Here is a 24,219-nt window from a genome sequence, read left to right on the forward strand (position 1 = left end):
TGTGACCTACAGCTGGATAAGGAAGGCTCTTCCCTCCTACTTCAGGTAACAATTCAAAGTTATTCGATTCTGTTAGCACAAATGTATATGAAGTTGAAGAGCTGTTCTCCTTTCGCCAGTTCATTGTTACCTATATCCATTTCCCAAGATCCTTTTCCCTCTTCAACCCATCTATTTCGAATGTCGAGTGATCTAATTCAGCTGAAGGGTACAAATTTTTGTGTCTTGCTCAGCGATTGTCTTGTTTTTTTTTTTTTTTTTTTTTTTTTTGCAAAGGCTACCGTTTCATGGTTGAATTCCACATTCAGTTCCCCACTACAGTCAGACCAGGGAAATACCGATTCACAGTCGATACATACCACTCCCTCTTTGACTATCCTACAGCGACATTTACATTTATCACGCATTGCAGCACGAACTACACTCTTAAAAGTATAATTAAGTCCCTTAACGCAATTTACACTGCACGAATTTTCGTTAGTTGTGAGCAGCAAAATTATGATTGTAGGTTATGATGTAACATAAAAAGTTATTTATTTCGTCTTACAACAAGAACATATCTTAGAGTGAGCCTCTGCAATCCATCGAAATCAAAATGTTTTTAATTGGGATGTTCTGGAAGCAATGTAAAACTGCGAGTATAGCTATAGCTTCTACTGAGAAGCTAGAAGTTTCACTGGGAAGCGAAATCAACCTGCGCTTGGGAATAGGAACGCGCAAACCACTCTGCCATTATCTGCTAGTATAACATGAGAAAGCACGTGAGAATAGTTTAACTTCCGATCTTAGCAGACGACTACATCGTTCCTCCCATCAATGTCTACTTCTTCTCGACGAACTTTGACACTTGCGTTCCACTCCGTTCAATACCGTCCAGTTCTGGTGACCTTGGTGAACGCCGCTAAGTGATCTCTATGTCTAATGCCGTCCATTGGAATACACTGTAGAATTTTTTGACGCCCTCTTCGGTGCTTTCCCGTTCTGTTAAACGTGAATCAACCTTACATCAAGAAATATTTCGAATTCATCTTCTTCTTTCCTTTGTCATTGTTACGCAGTATATCTTTTAGAGAATTGTTATTTGACGTAGAATGTAAATTTTCCGTTCCGTCATGCCTGTATTCTATCTCTTTGCTCATGCCAATGACTAGCTGACTTTACTGTGAGCCAGTACTGTTCCTCCATAGGCAAACTGGCGTGCACGAGCGGTAGTCCGGTATACCTGTGCAACTTTTCAATGTCTATGGAAGCCGAACTTGAGATGTTTATTGTTTACTGTATGTTGCAGTATCTGTGAAGTCTACGGTGCTGGGAGGTGTGTTTGAAATGTTATGTTGCGGTCTGTTGTTTAAACTTGTTATGTAAACACTGCAGAAATATAGTATTTTTAGGGATAACTGTGCGTTATCCAATTAAGGATGGCACATCTGAGCCTCAACCAGTACTTGCAAAGGGTGAGTGAAAATAATTTTGACATCGATGTCTCACATACGTGAGTGAATGGTGTTTTCACTTAGTTTTAAAATAATAGTAAGCTTATCTTACACCTCCGCTTCAAATTTAATTTTTTGACATTTTTTAATTTTGCTTCTTATAGAAACCAATCCACATTATGTTAGCGAATATAGACTTGTAGAGATGTTATAGTATCAGTAATGAAATATTTTTGACTTATTGTCACTGAACATTTAGCCGTTGTGGAAACATTAGGTGATCCTGAAAGGCAGTCGGTTACCAAATTCTGTATTTGACACTCATATTTGTTGGCTTCATCAACACTAAAGCGAATTATCACCTTTGATCCTAACGTAGACATCCAGGTACGCTACAAATTAGTATCAGCAACCAGGGTCGTTGGAGAGGAGGTACAGTAGCACGTTCCATTCAAACAATATATCTATTGTTCATCCAGCTGATCTGCCCATGTAAACTCAAAGCATGAAATAAATCTTCAGTCCAGACTTTATCTCTCCTGCCAATGTTTATAGCTGTTTTCAGTATGTGTGTATGTTATAGGCCTTGGCGTGAATTCAACGTTGTATTTTTAGGTAAGTCGCCGAAATGATCGACTGAAAGAGATGTTTTCCCAGCCAGCTTTAGTTACTAAGTTTGTAGGTGCAGATTGAAGTGTTCTAACTGTTACTATATTTAGGGCTGACAGAAAAACTACTGCTAATAGCCGTCTCTGATTAACAGAAAACTTAATCTTTGTGATTTGTATGTTCATGTGTTTTGTGTTGTAAGTAATGTTGCTGGGACTTTTAGATGGAAGTAGCTTAATATTTGTGATTTGTATGTTCGTGTGTTTTGTGTTGTAAGTAATGTTGCTGGGACTGGCAAGATGGAAGTTGCACATCTTATTCACTTTGGGCAGTGGGGTAAGGTACTTGCCTTGTAGTTTGGCATTCTGTAAATAGAAACTTTCAGTGTTAAGTCCCAAGATGGATCTATGTGAAACCCCCCCCCCCCCCTCCCCTCCTCTGACCCTCCTACAATACCTCCATCCTCCTGGCAGTAATATGACTTCCAGACCTCGACGTCCTTTGTGTGTGTGAATCAGATTGAACTACGCTGTGCCTGGATTCCATGCTAAACTGCTTTAACATTTATACCAGCCCAATTTTGGAAATACGGAAGCGTCCGATCCCACCCGTCTGCTTTGACCCATGACGTCACAAATATGGCGGAAACAAAAACAAACACACACACTTTCCACAAGAAGCCTAATGACACTAACGGGACAAGTGCGGGAAATGGGGTGTTTTGGGTGGGGGGCAAACTAAATATAAACAAATTTATACGCCTTGCGTAGCTACAACGTGTAAGTGAAGACAGCCATGCATGAATACCCACCCACCTCCCCAGGGGTCGTAACCCCTGCAACCCATAGAAGATAAAGATTCTTCAGTACCTGATTAGTGTTTTTTGTCTTTCTAAAAAAAAAAAAAAAAAAAAAAAACCCTCACGGGATAGAACGAACAGATCAGAAAGATAAATATAATAAACTAAAACAGAAATTCGAGGAAACAGATAATTAAAATAAGTAATAAGTGTTTTAAATTAAAAAAAAAAAATCTCACGAGATAGAACGAACAGATCAGAAAAGTAAATAAAATAAGATAAAACAGAACTGGAGACAGCCACACTCAAACCAAACTCCGCGCCGTCATGACGTCACACACGACAACACCCTTACGTCACGGGTCAAAGTCGACACGTGGGATCGGACGCTTCTGTCGACCCCCAATTTTTTTTATATATGTAGTTAAAAGTACACTATGAAATGATGCATTTGTTGTAGATTGTAAAAATTCAGGTATGAATATCTGTGGAATTAAAAATGATTTTTGTTATTGAGGAAACAAAATAGAATGGAACCTCTATTTGTATGCATTTATCTGGAACTTCTTAATGTATCGTAGTTGGGATTTTTCATCCTACTAATACCTCCTCTCAGCTTTGACCTATGACGCCATTGAAGTGGCGGACATAAGCCACTCACTGAAATCTGAAATGTATAAATTACACACCATAAGAATAATTGGAGTTATTCTGATGATAAAAAATTTGTGGACTTCGTGAACTCGCAGCCTTTCGGCTTTCAGTCTCATTTTGACAATGGGCTATGCTACAGACCAGTTTGTTACAAAAGAAAAAAAAAAAAAAAAACGCTTAAAATAGAATATGCTAGCGAAATAAGTATTATTATTGTTCTGTCTTATCCCTGTTTATACCACATCATGTCAAATGCCACATCATTATGCCATAGTGAGCACCTGGTATCAATAAATTCAAATAACCACACAGTTGATATACAGTCACAGGGGGACTATGTTGTGGTGTAAGACATGAGACTTTTCATAACTAAGGAAGCAACAAAGAACATCAGCGGACCTTCGTTACACTTATTGCAACTGATGATGGGTCGACAGCTCGTGGTCTGGTGGTTACTGTGACTACATGTAGATTGTCGTCCCATTAATTCGGGGATTGGATGTTCGTGTTGTCCCAATCATTTCATCTGATCATTACAAAGACATGCAAGTTGCCAAAGTGGCATCAAATAGGAAGGCTTGCACCAAGCAGCCAAACAACCCCAGATGGAGAGTTCCAGCCAGTAATGCCACAAGATCATTTGATTTCATGGATAACTCTATGTACACACATTTGTGTACTGCATATTGGTAAGATTCAAAACCAAACACTGATCTTTCCAATGGTTAGTGATCTTGTAAATCAAGAATGAGAATATTGCATGCCACTGTGGCTAGTGCATCCACGAGTTTCCTGCCCTACATTGTAAATTGTTCTGATATCCAACAGAATAAAACCTTCTTCCTCATTCTCTTTAAGGGAAGAAGGAAATCCTTGATTTTCACTACAAATTTCTTTTCTGAGTACACTCATCCAGATAGGTGTGTGTGTGTTGAAGTGCCACTTCAAGGATGGGGAGGTCACCTGCCCCAGATTGAATCTACCGGATGGATTAACAATAAGGATTGGTGTGCTGGTCAGCTTGGATGTGGTTTTTAGACAATTTCCCACATCCCACTCGATGGATACTGTGCTGGCACCCAAGTGCAGCCTCAGTTACACAATTCACAAGCATTTAGGGTGGGGAAGTGGGGTGACAACAGGAAGGACACCCAGCCATCCGTTAAACTAACCACGCCAAATCAGTTAATAACCATGCTGATGCTGTGCCAGTGCAGGACAAGGGCACAGGAAAAAGAAGATGAGTTTCTTTTCTGAGTACAAGTGGGTGGCTTGAAAAGCCCTCAGATTGTCTGAATAGAAGAGGAAATTCATGGCTAGAATGCATCTCATATGCTTCAGTGCTGTAAGGATATCATGATTTATATTTCACAGATACTAAATTTCTTTGGTTGGAGATTTCAAAGACACTATCTGGGCAAATTACAGCACAACCAAGGCTGACTGCCTGTTAAGACCCTGTAGTGTGGGCAGGTCTATAATGATTGTGAGTTTTAAAAAAGTGAAACGTTTCTGTAAAGACATAATTTGGAGTATAATATCTCTAGCACTTCATTAAATTCAAAAAAGTGTTGGACCCTGTTAGCAACCAGGACGGAAGATGGTGCCAACCATGGGTAGCGATGAACATTTAGTCCAGAACAAATGCTGTTGTTGCGGTCTTCAGTCTGAGGACTGGTTCGATGTAGCAAATTCTATGAGTTCTGGGTTGGCATGAACCACTGGGATAGTTTGCATGTGCCATTTGCAATAGATGAACTGTTGGTGACTTTGGAACAGACAAGCACCTGCATGGTTGACATACCATAGGGAGTTAACTTTCAGCCGGCCGCGGTGGTCTCGCGGTTATAGGCATGCAGTCCGGAACTGCGCGACTGCTACGGTCGCAGGTTCGAATCCTACCTCGGGCATGGATGTTTGTTATGTCCTTAGGTTAGTTAGGTTTAAGTAGTTCTAAGTTCTAGGGGACTGATGACCACAGCTGTTAAGTCCCATAGTGCTCAGAGCCATTTTTAGTTAACTTTCAAATGATTAACAGTGGCTGGCTACCAGCTTGGAAGCTGGCTACGAAACTGTTTCTGTAACCACCTGTGGTTATCTTTCCCATGGTGAATAGCATTGTCAGTCTTCAAACCTAGGTATTGCTGATCCATGGACCTCACTCTGTTAGTCCAGCCAGGACCATATGAAAACTTTGTAGAACTCAAACAAACCCACTTTGCCTGCTGCTCCATGACTTGTGGCTGAGACATTTCAGATAACAAATGCATTGGTAAACCAGGTTTTCATTGCCTTTGATGTGGTCTAGTGGTAACCTTCAGTTCTGGGTTCGACACTAGCCACCGCAAAAATTAAAGAAAATAAACGTTCAGCAATGGCCTAAGACTTCCGGTACAAGGAGACATCCTCGTACAGGCAGCAGTCTTCTCGAAGAGGGCAGGTGAGGAGACAGAGGCCTCTCTCTTGCCCTTTGGGTGGGAAACTTCTCCAGAAAGGCAGAAGAATTAGCTATGAACAATGTTATAAGCAATGGAAGCCACTGAATTAAAGATATGTAATTTACATCAACAGGACGTGTGATTGGTAACAGAAAAAATGTTATAATGATCTCTCCATTAGCAAAAGATCCCAGATGAGGCCCTCATTCAGAACTCGGAAAGGGAACTGCCAAGGGGTGTGTAACCATGAGAAAAAGATTGTGTAACCATTGAACGGGTAATGTAAGAGATGGAGCATAAAATGTCAGAAGTTTGAATGTTGTAGGAAAGCTAGATAACCTGTAAAGGAAACTGCAAAGCTCCAGTCTAGATGTAGTGAGGGGTCAGTGAAGTGAAGTGGAAAGAAGGTAAAGATTTGTGGTCAGACAATTATAGGGTAATATTGACAGGAGTAGGATTCATTGTGTTTAGAAAGGTAGAACAAAGAGTCAGTTACTGTGTAAATTACAGTGACAGGGTGGATTTTGTCATAATCGACAGCAAAAGTAGTTCAGGTATAAATGTCAACATCATAGCAGATGTAGAGAGAGTACATGAGGTTATTGAACTTGTAGTTATGTGTGTAAATGAAGATAATCTCAATGGCAATGTAGGTTATGTAGAAAGGACCGAAAAATCGCTGAAGAGGAACAAAAATTTGCACCCTTAAGGCTGAATTAAAATACGTGAATTTGGAATTTTATATGCTAAGGGAGGGAAAGGAGACAGGGCACTGGGAAAAGGTAGCAAGCAGACTGCGAAAAAGGGAAACCATTGAAAAAACTTTCAAAATTCAGTTAGTAAACCAGTTTGGTTTGCTCTATGAAGTAGTGGAAAAAGGGCCTCATCCAGATGTAGTTGAATGTAGATTGAAGCAGAATATTAGCTTAAAGAAAAAAGACAGGTCAGGATCAAATCAGAATAAGAAAAGAAGAATTCTGCTTCTAGGTAGCAGTCATGGGAAGGGTGTAGTTTTGTGAAATCAAGATCTAGCCTAATCCAGCTGACCGAAAACTTCGATCAGCTGTGTAGGGACTTTCAGAAGGAAGATCAGGTAATTATAGTTGGGAGAGCAGGAAACAGCCTGGCTATGAATCCAAGATATAGTATTAGGAGTGACCTGGATAAAACAGGAGCAGAAACTGGGCACACAAATGTGGAGTTTGTGGAAGTCTTTCAGCACCATGATCGGCCCTGGGTAGATGCTGCTGTAAGGCATGTTAACACTGAGCTGAACAGGACACCCCAGACACCAGCAAAATCTCACGTAAGTGGTGTTCCATTTGATGCTATTGGTAGGTGGATATACACTGCACATGACCTGCACCTAAATCGGAAGGGGAAAGATAAGTTTGCCTCTCTATTAGCAGATACTGGAAGGCGGGCCACAGTCACACAAGATATGATCCCTGTGGTTAATGGGATGAGGCAGACAGGTTTTTTAGATTAAAGCCAAAGTCCAGACAGACAACAACAAAGAAAATTAGAATAAAAGAAGCTTCATTTACAGGAAATAGGGACAAAGCTAAAGGTAGTATCAACTTACATCACCAAAATACTAGGGGAATAAAAAACAGAGTAGATGAGCTGTTAGTTTCTTTAGATGATTTCATAAATAAGAATGAGATTGATATACTTTGTGTGTTTGAACTGTGGGGATGGATAGTGCCAGTGTAAATGGGTATAATTTAGCATCTTAAGCGTGGATAAAGGAGGAGTTGCCATTTTCACAAAACAGGGGCATAAATAAAAAACTGTAGAAGTAAGCAAATTTTGTGTCGATCAGTGCTTTAAGTTTGTGAATGTGAACTACAGCTAGATAATGTAGTGTTGATGTTAGCACCAGTGTACAGGTCCCCATTAGAAGTTGGGAGCTGTCCATAAAAAAGTTTGACTCCCAATTATGCTGTCTGTCCAATAGAAAATGACACAAATAACGTCTTTGGAAAAGTTATTAATGATTGGTTTTATTCGGATGGGCTTTCTGAACTTTAAAAAAAAACAGAGTGCATTCAATTTTCTGCTGCGAGGAGTACAGTTCCTTCAATAAATATAACACATCAACAGAAGTGAACTAGAAGTGTTATCAATGTCATATAACTTAGAATCAGTGATCAGTTTCCCTGCACATATAGTTCAAGACAGTAGCACTGAAATAGATAATGTATTTGTACAGCAAGAGGATGTAAAACTAACACTTGCTTTCCCTGTGATAAATGGATTATCAGACCATGATGCACTATTGATTAACTTACAAAACCTAGCAGAGTGTACAGTTCAGAAACCATTAAGTAAAAGTGCAAGGTTGCTCAACCCAGTATATATAGAGCTCTTCAGAGAAAGTTTAAGAAATGTTAATTGGGGAGATCTATGTGTATAATGAGCCAAATGCTGATGATAAATGCAACATATTTCTTGATAAATTTACATCACTTTTTGAACAGTGTTGCACAAAAAAATTACAAAATATAACAACAAACAATTTTCAAAGAAACCTTGGATTACCACACATATTAAAGCATCTTCAGAAAGAAAGAGAAAAGTGTATAAGGCAGTAAGAATTAGTAAAGACGTATAAGTAATGGTTCAAACAGCTCTGAGCAGTATGGGACTTAAGATCTGAGGTCATCAGTCCCCAAGAACTTAGAACTACTTAAACCTAACTAACCTAAGGACATCACACACATCCATGTCCAAGGCAGGATTCGAACCTGCGACCATAGCAGTCGTGTGGTTTCAGAGTGGAGCACCTAGAACTGCTCGGCCACACCGGCTGACCAGAAGTGATTTTACACTATAAAAATAATTGTAACATTCTGAAAAAAAGTTGTCGGAAAATCAAGAAATATGTATGTTAGAGATGAAATTAACAACTCAGGCCATAAAATCGAATCAATATGGAATCTTCCAAGAAGGACACAGGGAAAGTAACCACTGGGGTAGATAATATTACTAGTAAAGAGAATGAGACAATCTTAACCAATGGTACACAAGCAGCCTAATGTATTTAACAACCATTTCTTAAGTGTAGATGAAAAAATTGGTGAGAACAGTAAGGAAAAGCATTAAATCTTTGAAAAATAAATGTTCTGTTGGAATAGACGACATTGCTAACAAGATATTAAAACTATTTGGAGCAGTTACAGCTGTCACATACGTAATGCATCACTAAGTCAATGTATTTTCCCAGACAGGTTAAAATATGTCATTGTCAAGCCTCTCTACAACAATGGGGACACCACAGATTTCAATAATTACTGCCCAGTATCCTTGCTTATAGCATTTTCAAAACTGGCCAAGGAAGTAATGTACTCAAGAATGGTTAGCCGTCTAAACAGTAATAGGGTACTTAGTAAATCACAGTTTGAATTTCAAAAATGCTATTCCACTGAGACAGCAATATGCAGTTTCGCTGTCCACATAGAGTCTTTAAATAGTAATATGTCACCAGCAGGAATTTTCTATGACTTACCCATTTTTAGATGTGACAAATGGTGTCAGACAAGGTTGCATACTGTCACGTAAGTTCTACAATATCTATGCAGAGTGTGTAATCAGGAAAGCACTGAATGGATGGGATGGTGGGATTTCAACTGGTGGCAGGAATATCAACAGTTTACACTTCGCAGATGATACTATACTCATAGCAGGAAGCGAGGAAGAACTTGGTAATCTGTTCTCAAGAGTGAAAGATATTAGTCTAAATCTTGGCCTAGAGATAAACATGGAAAAAACCAAACTAATGGCTATAAATCGCCAAGGCATTGATCAAAACCAACTTACAGGATGCTTAAGGAACCTGGAGATAGTGAGTGATTATGTATATTATCTAAGCTCTCTGATCAATTACAAAGGAAAGTGAGATAGAGAGATGAGACGACGAATCATTCTTGGCAGAGCTGAAATGGTCAAACTCACTAAAATATGGCAGAATCTGGCAATATCCAAGACAACGAAGATGCGCTTGGTAGAATTATTGGCATTTCTTGTATTCTCATATGGATGCGAGACCTGGATCGTGAAAGGTAGTGGTAAGAGCTGCATTGCGGCCTTCGAGATGTGGTGTTGGCGGAGGGTGCTACGTGTGCCATGGACACAAAAAAGAACAAATGTTTCAATGATAGAAGGACTTAAAATCACGAGAAAGTTATCTTCTCGTGTCAGCCAAAGATACCTTCAATTCCTTGGGCACATCTTGAGAAGGAAAGGGGATAATTTAGAGAAGACCATCATGCGGGGAAAAACTGGGGGCAGAAGACCATGTGGAGAGCAGCAAACAGATGGTCGGATCAGGCAAAGAAGATTACCAGCCTGCCACTTCATGTCATATTAAGAAATGCCGAAGATCGCTGTGGATGGAGACATCTGTCTGAAGTTTCAACTATGTAAGATTGAATGAGGAAATGAGGTCATGGCACTCAGCAATGAGTAAAATGAGTAATGATGATGATCCAGAGATTTTGATTGTGTGAACCAAGACATGATGTTAAAGAAATTACAGTTCTATTGTACAATTGGAACAGCATATTAGTGGTTTAAGGCATATCTACAGAACAGGAAGCAAAAAGTTTCTTCATCTGGCTTAAGTGATTTAAGGAGGTTTGCCACTTCATCTAACGGGGAGGGGATTGCATTATGTGTTTCCCAGGGTTCGATCATGGGTCCCCTTCTCTTCTTGATATTTGTGAATGACCTCCCTTCTTATCTGAAACAAGAAGCTAAACTGACACTGTTTGCTGATGATGCAAGCGTCATTATTAATCCAGTAAAAGAAACTCCATTAGAAAATGATACAAATAATGTCTTTTGAAAAGTTATTAATTGGTTTTCTGCGAATGGGCTTGCTCTGAACTTTGAAAAAACACAGTCCATCCAGTTTGCTGCTGCAAGGAGTACAGTTCCTTCAATAAATATAACACATCAACAGAAGTCAGTAGCCAAGGTAGAGCATACTAAGTTTTTGTGTGTACATATAGATGAGAATCTTAATCAGAAACTTCATATTTTGAATCTCCTAAAGCAACTAGTTTCAGCAACTTTTGCGATCAGATAATTGGCAATTTTGAGGATGTAGAAATTAGTCAGCTAACATACTTTGCATACTTTCACTCTCTGATGTCATACGGAATAATATTTTGGGGTCACTCAACACTTAGGCAAAAAGTATTCACTGCTCAATAGAAAGTGGTTAGAATAATGTGTGGGGCTCATAGTCGCACATCTTGTAGGCATCTGTTTAAAACATTAGAAATTCTTACAACAGCCTCACAGTACATTTACCCAGTAATGAAATTTGTTCTCAACAACATGGACCAGTTTAAAAACAACAGTGACATTCATGTTATAATACCAGAAGAAAGAAAGACTTGCACCAGCCTATACTTAAGCTATCATTGGCTTAGAAAGGGGTAAAATATGCTGCTGTTAAACTTTTCAATAGATTACCATATGAAATAAAATGTCTGCCAGACAGCAGTAATAGGTTCAAAAATAAATTGAAATCACATCTCCTTGACAACTCCTTCTATACTTTAGATGAATTCTTGAATAGGTATAAATTAAGCTGTAGGTATAATACATGCGTTTTGTGGACATAAAGGGAATGGGGTAGGTAATAAAAATTTTAAGTTTTTTTAAAACCTTGATTCAAGTGTGCATTTCACAGGCACTTGACACAGTCCACATAATAACGGTTACTGTGAGATTGATCAGTGGAACATGTAACTAACTAACTAAATAATGAAAAGGTAAAAAATCTCATACCAACCAAATAGGTTGAAATTTGTGTAAGCAGCTATGGGGATAATGTAGTGAGACACCAAGGGATTTGAATGCAGTGTGTGGTTTGCATGTGAGCAAGCACAGGCACATGACACAGTAAACAAGCAGACAGTTGTGTGTTCCATCCATTTGATGCGGCAGTACGTTTGGGACATCCTGGTGTTCGCATCGCAAAATTCGATGATTGAGGAGCAGCGAAGTGCTATAAAATTTATGACTGTGGAAGGGCTTAAACCAGCTGTTATTCATTGCTGGAGGTGGGCTGTATGTGGAGGAGACTGTGTCAGACTAGTCAATGAGGAAGTGGAATGCCAGTTTTTGTGAAGGCCAGGAGTGTTTGAGTGATGACCTGAGACCAGGCCAGGCGAAACGGTAATCACGGCAGAACTCATTGGCAAGGTGAAGGCTCTGCCCTCCTGGAGTGGATTGTCGCTGGTGCCATAATTTCGAGCCAGAGACAAAGTGGGACAGCAAAGCTGTGTTCTTAGCAGGCAAGGTGATGCTCACCGTGTTTTTCAACAACTGATGTCTTAGACTCATCAAATTCCTTGAACAGGGGGAAACCGTCAACAGTGACGTGTACTGCGAAACACTCCGTAGCCTATGCAAGTCCATCAAGAGCGAACAGCCTGGGCTGCTCACAGAGGGAGTGATCCTTTTCCACAATAACACGGGTCTAGACATCTCCAAAGTCACACAAATTGTAATGGCTAAGTTCAAGTGGGAGCAACGTGGTTATTTGCCCTACAGCCCAGACATGTCACTCTGTGACTTCCATGTGTTTGGTCTGTTAAGAAATCATCTCAAAGGGAAGTGCTTAAATTCATATTATGAACTGAAGGCCACAGTAGAGGACTGGCTCCTGTCACAGGGAATAGGATTTCCTGTTCGGGGAATAGGAAATTCTTCAGTTCGCGAAACAGTGGGAGAGTTGTGCTTAGGCCTCTGGTGATTACTTTTGAATAAAGACTTAAGTTACACCCACAGTGCTGTTTCATATCTGTTCTTTTAAATACCCCTCATAGTAATCTTGGGGGATTGTATCGTGATAGTAGAGAGAGAATAAGAAGTTGTACAAGGTGCATTCAAGTTCTAAGGCCTCCGATTTTTTTTCTCCGGACTGGAAAGAGATAGAAACATGCGCATTGTTTTAAAATGAGGCCGCGTTCATTGTCAATACGTCCCAGAGATGGCAGCACCATACAGCAGATGGAATTTTACCGCCAGTGGCGAGAATGAGAACTGTTTTAAATACTTAAAATGGCGACGTTTTCCTTACTTGACCAGTGTGCAATCATTCATTTTCTGAATTTGCGTGGTGTGAAACCAATTGAAATTCGTTCGTGGGTACGACAGTTTAATGAAGGCAGAACATCGTGTGACAACAAACCGAAACAGCCTCGGGCTCGCACAAGCCGGTCTGACGACATGATCGAGAAAGTGGAGAGAATTGTTTTGGGGGATCGCCAAATGACTGTTGAACAGATCGCCTCCAGAGTTGGCATTTCTGTGGGTTCCGTGCACACAATCCTGCATGACGACCTGAAAATGCGAAAAGTGTCATCCAGGTGGGTGCCACGAATGCTGACGGACGACCACACAGCTGCCCGTGTGGTATGTTGCCAAGCAATGTTGACGAGCAACGACAGCATGAATGGGACTTTCTTTTCGTCGGTTGTGACAACGGATGAGACGCGGGTGCCATTTTTCAATCCAGAAACAAAGCGCCAGTCAGCTCAATGGAAGCACGCAGATTCACCACCACCAAAAGAATTTCGGGTAACCGCCAGTGCTGAAAAAATGATGGTGTCCATGTTCTGAGACAGCAAGGGCATAATCTTTACCCATTGCGTTCGAAAGGGCGCTACGTTAACAGTTGCATCCTACGAAAATGTTTTGAAGAACAAATTCCTTCCTGCACTGCAACAAAAACGTCCGGGAAGGGCTGCGCGTGTGCTGTTTCACCAAGACAACGCACCCGCACATCGAGCTAACGTTTCGCAACAGTTTCTTCGTGATAACAACTTTGAAGTGATTCCTCATGCTCCCTACTCACCTGACCTGGCTCCTAGTGACTTTTGGCTTTTTCCAACAATGAAAGACACTCTCCGTGGCCGCACATTCACCAGCCGTGCTGCTATTGCCTGAGCGATTTTCCAGTGGTCAAAACAGACTCCTAAAGAAGCCTTCGCCGCTGCCATGGAATTATGGCGTCAGCGTTGTGAAAAATATTTACGTCTGCAGGGCGACTACGTCGAGAAGTAACGCCAGTTTCATCGATTTCGGGTGAGTAGTTAACTAGAAAAAAAATCGGAGGCCTTAGAACTTGAATGCACCTTGTAGTTACAGGAAGATATAGGCTTTATGGTACAAATGAAAGAGGAGAAAGATTAAGTGAGTTACTGAATAAATTCCAGCTAGTGATAGGTAGCGAACAGTTCAAAATCACAAGAGGAGCAGGTATACTTGAAAAAGACCCAGAAACACAGGAAGCTACAGCTGGAGGATTACATCATGATCAGACAGAGATTCCAAAATCAGGTACTGGGTTGTAAGGTGTACTCAGGAACAGATATAGATTCAGAGCACAGATTAGTAATGTGATAAAGAGAAACTGAAGTTTAAGAAAGTCATCAGGAAGACTGAATTTGGAAAGATGTGGGGTACTGTTCTAAGTACTGAGGAATGATGAAGTGTGTTCTCTGAGTTGGTAGATATTGTGATAAGGAATGCCACAGTAGACAGTTCAGTTGAGGAGGATGGACAGCTCTGAAAAGAGCAGTGACAAAGTTGGACAGGCAAACATAGGTACAACTAATGCAACAGCAAAGAAGTGTTGGGTAATGGAAGAAGTGATTCAGTTGATCGGTGAAAAAATGAAGTACAAAAATGTCTAGGACTACAGCAGTAGAAGTGTCTTAGGATGAAATAAATATGAAGTGCAGTAAAGCCAAATTGAAATGGCCGCAGGAAAAAGGTGAAGAAATCTAAAAAGAAATGAAACAATGGAAAATCCAGGATGGAATGTAACAGTATCATGAAACGGAAAGTTGTTACTCACAATATAGCAAAGATGCTGTGTCGCAGATAAGCAGAACAAAAAGACTATTTGTGACAGTCATTTTGTTGTGCCTCTCTGCGACTCAGCATCTCCTCTATATGGTGAGTAGCAACTTTCCTTTTCATAATATTGCTAAAAAGAAGTGATCGTTAAAAGATCTGATTCATTCTTCACCAACATTAACAGTGCAAGAGAAATTCAGCTGTTGAATGCATGGGAGAGACTGGGTAGGTAGTTAGTTAGCTAGTTTCCTGTTCCTTGGATCATTTGTACAATTAGGCTAATCGTTAAATGAAACAACAAGTTTACTGTGTATTTATCTCCACGGCGCGTTTCAAAGGTTTAAGCCTCCATCATCAGGTGGATTTACATTTGTCAGTATGACATTTGTGTGTGTGTTGTGTTATGATTTTATGGAGGAACTTGTGGCACTCTCTAGTGGAGAAACAAAACGCTATTTCAGAACGTGGTTTTTGGTTTCTTTTGACATTACCTTCACCAATATGAATGTTGAAGTCTCCACATAAAGCAATTTTTGTCCCTAAGTGCAGTAGGTGACACAACAGCTTTCCAACTGGTTGAGGAAGTTTTCAAAATTTCCATCAGGGGAACGGTAGATAGAAACAACAATTAAGTTGGCATCTGACTGTCCCAAAGCAGCTAATTCTAGGTCTAGATCTACACAAAATTTACGTAAGCCAATTTTATTGGCACTGAGTTTACTATTTACATACACAGCCACACCACCATGGATAGTAGTTTCTCTACATCATGCATTCATCATTTCTAAATATTCAATGTTTCTGTAGTATTCTGTTTGTGGTTGGGCTAGCCAGTGTTCACATATACATAATACATCGGGTCTCACTTCGTCAACAAACAGTGATAATGTATCGAGTTTTGCTCTGAGGCACTGCACATTTACAGTCGCTATAACTAAGACAGCATTTTCTTCAGTGATATCATTTCCTTTTTCACTGGAATGTTCTTGGTCTTGGGAGTTTATCACACTGGTGCACTGGGCATCCTCCAGAATAAAAAACGTTTTATCACAAAGTTCTTTTGCCATATACTGTTGTCCATTATTTTATCTTTTAGGTCAAAATTAACACCAATTTTGAAGCTATTATTTATGCCCTTCGTTTCCAGTTTTTCAACTGTAAAATTATTGTGATTTGGGAAAGTGTTCTGTAAGAAGTTAGTTACAGTTTCAGCTGTGGTGCCACGTCTTAATTTGCTTAGGTGGAACCAGACTTTTTTGTCACCATGCAGCATTCCTTTTTCATCGCCAATACCTATTATGGCTTTATTTCTGTTTTTAGTACTGGCATTTGCAAACGTTTGTATAGTGGGCCTCAAACACTGTTCACCAGATTTTCCATTTTGTAGCACAGTCTTGTAAGATGTTTTCTTTTCTTTTTCTGTGTCTTCAGTGGTTTTGGCCAGTTCATTTTCTTGTTTCACTATAGTCGAATTTCTTCTGCCTCCTCACTTGCTTTTCACTTCTTGCCAGTCTGTATTGATGCCTTTCGAAGAGTTTTCATTCATCAGATTGTTTACGTCTGTATTTGGTTTGTTTTTAATGTGGGGTTGAGTTTCACTGACACACTCATTGTTTACATTTGTACTAGATGCCACTCTAGCAGTGTTTGGGTCTTCAATGTTATTTCTTGTTGGAAAATACCACGTGATGAATTTGCAGGCTTTTTGTTGCTGTTGTGATTGGTGATGGTCGTAGGTGCTGCTTCTCTGACACACTCCAGACCAGTATTTGAACTTTGCCTCAGATTAGCGATGTTTACCTCTTTATTTCCAGCTGTAATAAATGGCATGTTGTTTTCTACATTCTCTGCACACTGTCTTGCTGTGTTTCTTGATGATTGAGATGCTTCTTCACTTCGTGGTGCCAATATTTCTAACTTAGAGTTTGTGGCAATCGCAGTGTCTAGTTTTTCTTTTATTTGTTTGTTATCACTGGTAAGTTTTTTCACAATTTGCGTAATATTATTCACTGATGCAACTAGATAAACACTGCATTGCTGCTTAGAGTACAAGATTTGTTCATGTTTTGCTGTGTTAATGTCTTCTGAGACTTCGTCAGCTAACCACACTTCACAGTTGTCACAAACGTATCTTAAGTGACCTTTTGAGCACTTTAGATAATTATCGACTCAGTCTCCCCCTTGTCAGTATCACTGAAGAGTATTTCAGATGCCAGTCTTGGAAAGACATTTTCCAAGAGAGCTGTATGAGTCCCTGTGGAAATTAAGTTTTTATTTAATTCACCTGCAGTGCTCAGAAAGTGATTTTTAAATATTGTACATATATTCGAATTGTCAGTAACAAAAATATTTTTACTTCGAACTAACCTTGTGCTGCTGACTTAGACACTTGCTTCACAACTGACCATATGGTTTTAATTTTATCGTGCAAGTTAACTATCCTATTTGTGTACCACATACTCCTTGCCTTCCTAATAACATTTTTAAGCACCATACAATACTGTTTGTAATGGGCTACTGTAGATCGATTGAGACTACTTCTAACACTTTGGTATAATTTCCACTTTGTTCTACACGATATCCTCATTACACTAGTCAGCCACGCAGGCTGCGTTTTACTGCTAGTACCCTGTTTAGAATGTTCTAATGGCAAACAGCTTTCAAAGATCATGAGAAATTTGTTAAGGAAAGCATTATATTTATCATCTATGTTATCGGCACTATAAACATCCTGCCACGCTTATTCCTTAACGAGGTTTAAAAAACTCTCTATTGCTGTTCAGTTAACTTTTCTACATAGTTTGTAATTATATATAACCTTTGTTTGAGTACAAAAACCTTTTTGTGTTTAAACTTGTGCATCATGGTCCGAGTGCCCATCTAGTAACGAAGAATGAATAAAAATATTGTCTATGGCTGTGCTAATGTTCCCCTGCACACTAGTTGGGGAAAAAAAAAGGTCTTAGCCTGCATCAGATCATATGAATTTAGGAGGTCTTCCTTCCTTTCTCTTGCACAATCACTTACAAAATTAATATTGAAGTCAGCACATATAACTAATTCTTGATACTTCTTGTAAAGTGAACGAAGAACCGTCTCTAGCATGAGAAGAAATGCTCTGAAGTCAGAGTTAGGGGACCTATAAATAACAACAATTAGAAGTTCAGTTTCACTAAATTCAACTTCCCCTGCATAACATTCAGATTACCTTGTCAGTGCATTGCAGTAATACGTCTGCGGACTCAAATGGAATATGTTTTTTACGTACAAGGCCACTCCCCCACTCTGCAAAGAACACTTTGGAAAACAGCCAGCTAATCTGTATCCTGGTAAATAAAGCCTCTGAACTGTCAAATTATTTAAGTGGTGCTCCGAAATGCCAATAATGTCAAGAGTCAACATCTATAAGTAGTTGACTAATTTTATCTCTAATACCTCTTATATTTTGATGAAATATGCAAATTCCTTCACTACCTGGCTACCTGATCTCCTTTGAAGGCAATTCCTTTGTTAGAGGGACTTCCTTTAAGCAGGGCTGACTTCAATCTAAAAAAGGTGCAGCTCTAACACCAACTGCTACAGGAATTTTCCCATGAGTGATCCCACCACCACTACATTGTCAGCCATAAGCTTAGCCAACCTCCTCTTCCCATACCTATAGAGGTGCAGGCCGTGTCTACTGAAACCTGATCTACTGATAGACTCATTTAGCACCACTGCAATGTGAGCCAGGCCTTCTGCCATCAGTGCCTTGTCTAGGCCCATGTTAACACGCCTAACAGCTTCATTAAGGTGAGGCCGATCGTGATGCTGAAACAGTTGCGTGAAGTGCACATTAGTGCCACCAGTTTGAGTATCTATCTTTACCGGGTCGCCACCTACATAATAGTTCCCATCTCTATCAAGACTATTCCCAGCTCCACCCACAATTTCTACCTGACCCTCTTTCTTATAATTCCTATGTAACTCCCATAGGTTAACAAGCACCTCAGCCAATCCTGTACTAGGCTTCACAATGCTGGTGATCTGGTACTCATTCCCCAACACTTCCTGTGACTGCTGGCCCATACCTCTGCCATGTGAACTACCAAGCAGCAGAACCTTCTTCTTTCTGTTAGAATTTGCAATTGACTGAGGCTCCCTAACTGCTGAGGACTGCTGCGTGTTTCCTACGCCTAAAGCTACAAGAGGCTCCTCTCCACTAAACTCTGACAGTTTGTCAAATATAATGGTTGTACACTAAGTATAGCTGTCTGAATATCTCCTCCTCCTAGCCGCCTTCTTACCAACTGCCAGTTCCCATTCCCCAGCACCCTTCACCCTTCTCAATCTATCTAGTTCCTCCTTTGCGTTTTCTAACTGCACCTGATGATATCATTGTCTGTGATAAACACTTGTCGCCGAGGACAGTGTGCTATGTTCTGTTACTGAAGAAGTCTTTGAGCCACTCACATATCTGGGAACCTAATCCATATACTCATACCTTCATTAATAGTCAGCAGTGGGACACCGTGTCAAACACTTTCTGGAAATCTAGGAGTATGGAATTTACCTGTTGACCTTCATCCAAGATTTGCAGGATATAATGCAAGAAAAGGGCAAGCTGAGTATTGCAGGAGCAATGCTGATTTCTGGACAGATGATTTTCCATCTCAAGGAAATTTTTATATTTGAACAACTGTTTATCTGCTCGATCTAGCAAAAATACTCTCCCAGGCTTCTTGATGGATTTTTTAAGTTTATTAACCATCATTGCTATGATGACAACATGATCACTAATCCATGTTTGTATGCTGACACTGTCAATAAGTGCAGGCCTATTTTTAGCCAAAAGGTCTGAAATATTTCCATTGCTTGTGGACTGTGGATCTTTCAGAAATACGTTTCAAAGTACTTCACAAGACTGCCTGTCCATACCACCTGCAGTGAATCTATAGACATCCATCTATACTCAGTAGTTTAAATTTACTTCCACCCATTATTCTATGATCAGGTGTTTCCTTTCTACTGAGTGTAGACTTCATTTGAATGATACTAAAACTGTTACGGCAGAATCGTCTGCTGGTAAAAATATCTGATAATTAACTTGATTACACCTAGTTTTCATGTAAGTTGCTTGTTCAACATTCTCCAGTGATTTTTTTCTTGAACTTCTCGTGCATACATTTTATAGTAATGTACATTTAAGAAATGATAGTTTAACTTATCTGCTACTTGTGACTGATCATTTATAACCCTTCCATTTAAATCAATAGTGATGTTATCCAGTTCTGTGGCTTCTTGCCCAGCCTCCCATTTTACTACATTCCATGCAGCTTTAAGTCTGGTGTTGGAATTACTGATTTCCGAAGTAATGAGCACGTACCTTGATTTTTAATAATTATTTTTAATAATTTTGAGTAGTTTTTGTAGTGTGCAACCACTACAGGATTGTAACTTTTTCTTGCCAACACATAGATTTCCTTTTTCCTTTCACAAGATACTTTAATCCCTGTAGTGGTCCATACAATACATTGAAGGCCTCTTCCAGGGGTAGGACTTCGTTGATGATGTCATAGGAGGCATGGAAGTTGATTTGTAGGACATTGGGGATCCAATATTAGAGTTAACAGAACTTTGGAAGACTTGTGATCAAATAAGGCAGAAGGGATGGATGACATTCCTTTGGAATTTCTAAAACCACTGGGGGAAAATGCCAACCAAATGTCTTTTCAGGTTGATGTGTGTAACCAGTGATCAGGAGACATCCCATCAGACTTTCAGAAAACTAGCACCCACAGAACCCTAATGGTAGTAAGGGCAGATGAGTAGGAGAACTTTTGCAGTCTGCCCAAAAGCTCATGCATCCAAGCTGCTGACTGGAATAATATGTAGAAGGAAGGAAAAGAAAATGGATGATTGTTTAGATGACAATCAGTGTGGCTTTCTGAAAGGTAAAGGCACCGGAGAGGCAGTGCTTACTGTGTGCTTGATTATGGAAGCAAGACTTACAAATAATCAAGACCTGCTCATATGATTTGTTGACCTAGAATAAGCATTTGACACTGTAAAATGCTGCACAACGTTAAAAATTCTCACAAAAGATGGGAGTAATTTATGGGTAAAATACAGGTAATATATACAATATGTCCAAGAGTCAGGAGGAAGCAGTAATAATTGAAGACTAAGAGAAAAGTGCACAGGTTAAAAAGGGGGTAAGACAGGGGCGTGGTCTTTTGCCCCCACTGTTCAATCCATTCATGGAAATAAAAGAAAGATCCACAACTGTGATTAAAATTCAGGGTGAAAGGTTATCAATGATAAGATTAGCTGATGACATTGATGTCCTGAGCGGAAATGAAGAAGAATTACAGTATCTGTGGAATGAAATGAACTGTCTAATGAGTACAGAGTATGTATCAAGATTAAAGCAAAGAAAGACAAAAGTAATGGGGATTAGTAGGAATGAGATTAGAGCTAAACTTCGCATTAAAATTGGGGACCTCAAGGTATGGAATCTTGCTATTTTGGAAGGACGTGGCAAGGAGGACACAAAATGCAGTCTTGTACGGGCAATGAGAGTGTCCCTCAATTAAGGTAGTTTGCTAATATCAAACATAGAATACAATTCAAGCAAGAAATTTCTGAGAATGTATGTTGTGGAGCACAGAATTGTATGATAGTGAAACAAGGGCTCTGAAAAGACCACAAAAGTAGAGAATTGAAGTATTTGAAGTGGGATGTTACAGAAGAATTATGAAAATTTGTTGGGCTTCTAGGAAAATAATGAGTAGTTTCCCCTCACAGAATCAGCATGGAAAGGAACATATGGAAAACACTGTTAAGAAGAATGGCCAGCATTGTGTTCAGACATCTTGTAATGGCTGCCATGGTATTAGAGGGAGCTATAGAGGGTAAAAACTGCAGGAGAACACAGAGATTGGAATATATCCAACAAATAACTGAGGATGTGGGGTGTACATGTTACTTAGTGATAAAGGGATTGACACGTGAGAGGAATTCGTGGAGAGGGGAAAAAAAAGTGGTAACCAGGTGTCTCTTCTTGAGTAGAACACCTATAAATTTCACAGAATCGTTCATGGCTGTGTGCTTAATTTGCAACACAGGTGAATGGCAAACGCATCTTGAGTGGTGGAAATGGACACAGACTGGCTTCTGAACATAGAATTTCAAGCATATTCACACCATCCACCCCTGCCACATTGTGGTGGTAAGTTACAACTGGCAAATGGCAGTTAAGAATTTAAAAATGTACAAAATATCACCAAACTTACTGATATTGGATGAGGTAGTGGTTGACCATCTGCTTCGAAGTAGCTTCCGCACAGCTTGTGAAGTCACCATCACTCAATTATTTCTTCGATGGTTTTGGCAGGGGGATTAAGAATAGTTCCCTCTTGGAGCAGGGAAGTAGTCTTGTCTCCCAGATAGGGTTGAACAGGTGAAGATTTCTGTAACTGTTTGTGTGAACTGCTGTAATGTGTGGTTGTGCATTTTATCATGATTGAGTGGTATGTCATATTCCACAGACAAGGCTGATTCACCTCTCATATGAGGAAGGGATTGCTATAGTCATTTCTGGAATTGAAATTTCAGGTAGTCTTCTCCATTATTGCACAATGGTAACAAAATGCTGGATTATGGCTTTTAGAACCTGTTAATCTGCTGAAATATTCAAGCCATGTAAGGACTTCTGCTGTGATCAGGAGGCAGCTACCCTTCTTTATCGCTGCAACAAAGCATCTCCTCCCTTCACCCATAAATTCTACTAATGATCTCACATACTATTGTAGATTTGATATTTGGTAACTTGCACCAGGATCTCTACTTATGTTCTGTAATAGTTCTTCAACATTTCACTCAGCAGTTGATCAGCTTTTAATCCTATAATGATCAGCACACCTGTTCCTAATTGCTGAACAGCAGTCCCGCCCCCCCCCCCCCCCCCCCAATTCACTTCATACACGTCTTGAAGACTTGTGGATGTGTGCATCAGCAGTGTGGTGGATCAAGTTCATATTGTGATTTCACCTGTTCTTGGATGCTGCCTAGATGTTTAAATACATTTTGCTTTGCAGCATTAGGGTGCTTTGTTGAATATCCATTTCATTCACTTTCTTTTGTGTGTCACTCTACAGAAGTCACTATAGTGCAAATTGCCAAGCAGTGTTGGTGATGGCTACAAAGTATTTCAAGAGATGGGTGGTGAAAAAGTGCTGACTTGCATGCTGCGGCATATATTCAGAAGACATTATCATTCTGAAGACTTTGTGAAGTATGTGGAGGTAGAACCAGTAGTTCATAATGTGCATCAGAATGTCCACGAATGATGAACAGTTGGAGTAACTGTGCATTAACTTCAGTGAGAGCCCTAAGGTTTAAACATTCATTGGAAAGTTGTAGTGAAGGAACTGAACTGTTGCCATATATGGCTCCCATACCATAGCAGTAACTGCTAATAAAATGGTGTTAGGCTGAAGAGAAGTGAAGAATGGCAATCATCATGGCTCCCATACCATAGCAGTAACTGCTAATAAAATGGTGTTAGGCTGAAGAGAAGTGAAGAATGGCAATCATCATTTATCAATATTCCCCCTCATATAACCTTCTTCCTGTTAATATCTTCCCATTACCCCATCCACTCCTGAATACTGCTTTACCGTTGTTGTGACAGTTTTTGTGGTGTAGACACACCACTGATCAAATACTGATCATAATGCTTTGTTATGTTGATTATGTAGTGTTACAGACTACATACATGATTGTATGAATAGTAATTTTTTAAAATTTTATTGATCACAATTGTACAAAGTAATTAACTGTGAATTTGGGTGTAATGATTGACATTTTTCTGCCTTTGTGGCTCCATTGCTTGTTGGTTATTTCGTTCGTTACATGATCCATAGATCTTAGCCATGATAAACATTTTGACGTGGAAAGTGTCAACTGAACAAACATAGAACACATACTTAAAAAATTAAGAAAATCTTTTTTAGGCTGTATGCTAACCATTTATAGTTCTTTTCTGTATAAATGATTGATTATCTCTGTTCAAGAATTTCTCTCTTGTGAAGAAGCAGCTATTAAAGAGAATCATCTTTAATCTGAATTGAAAACACTTCTGCTGTGGGTCAGATATTTTATTTGAAGGGATAAATTGTCAAAGAGTTTATGGCTGCACATTTTACAACTTTCTTTTCCAAAGGTAGATTCACCAAAGGATGATGCAGATAGTCTTTTTTTCTAGTGTTGTACTTGTGAATATCTCTGTTACTCTAAAAGCCAGATAAATTGTTGATAGCAAATTTCATAAGTTAAGTAATGTATTGTGAGGGCATTGTTAATATTCCTAGCTGTTTAAATAGATGCCTAGAGGATGTATGTGGGTGAGTGGTACACATAA

At 39.6% G+C, this 24,219-nt stretch overlaps 1 protein-coding gene across 1 annotated transcript in view; it reads left to right on the forward strand.

Annotated features, from left to right (window-relative positions):
- Positions 1-1,189: 1,189 nt before the first annotated feature.
- LOC124776751 (PCI domain-containing protein 2) overlaps positions 1,190-24,219 on the forward strand; it is a 68,860-nt gene continuing 45,830 nt past the window's right edge. The window contains exon 1 of the mRNA XM_047251878.1: positions 1,190-1,454. Coding sequence (XP_047107834.1) covers positions 1,419-1,454 — 36 coding nt within the window. The 5' untranslated portion in view covers positions 1,190-1,418. The remainder of the gene's footprint in view (positions 1,455-24,219) is intronic.

The sequence above is a fragment of the Schistocerca piceifrons genome, chromosome 2 (assembly GCF_021461385.2).
Source record: "Schistocerca piceifrons isolate TAMUIC-IGC-003096 chromosome 2, iqSchPice1.1, whole genome shotgun sequence".
In the NCBI taxonomy this organism is placed as follows: domain Eukaryota; kingdom Metazoa; phylum Arthropoda; class Insecta; order Orthoptera; family Acrididae; genus Schistocerca; species Schistocerca piceifrons.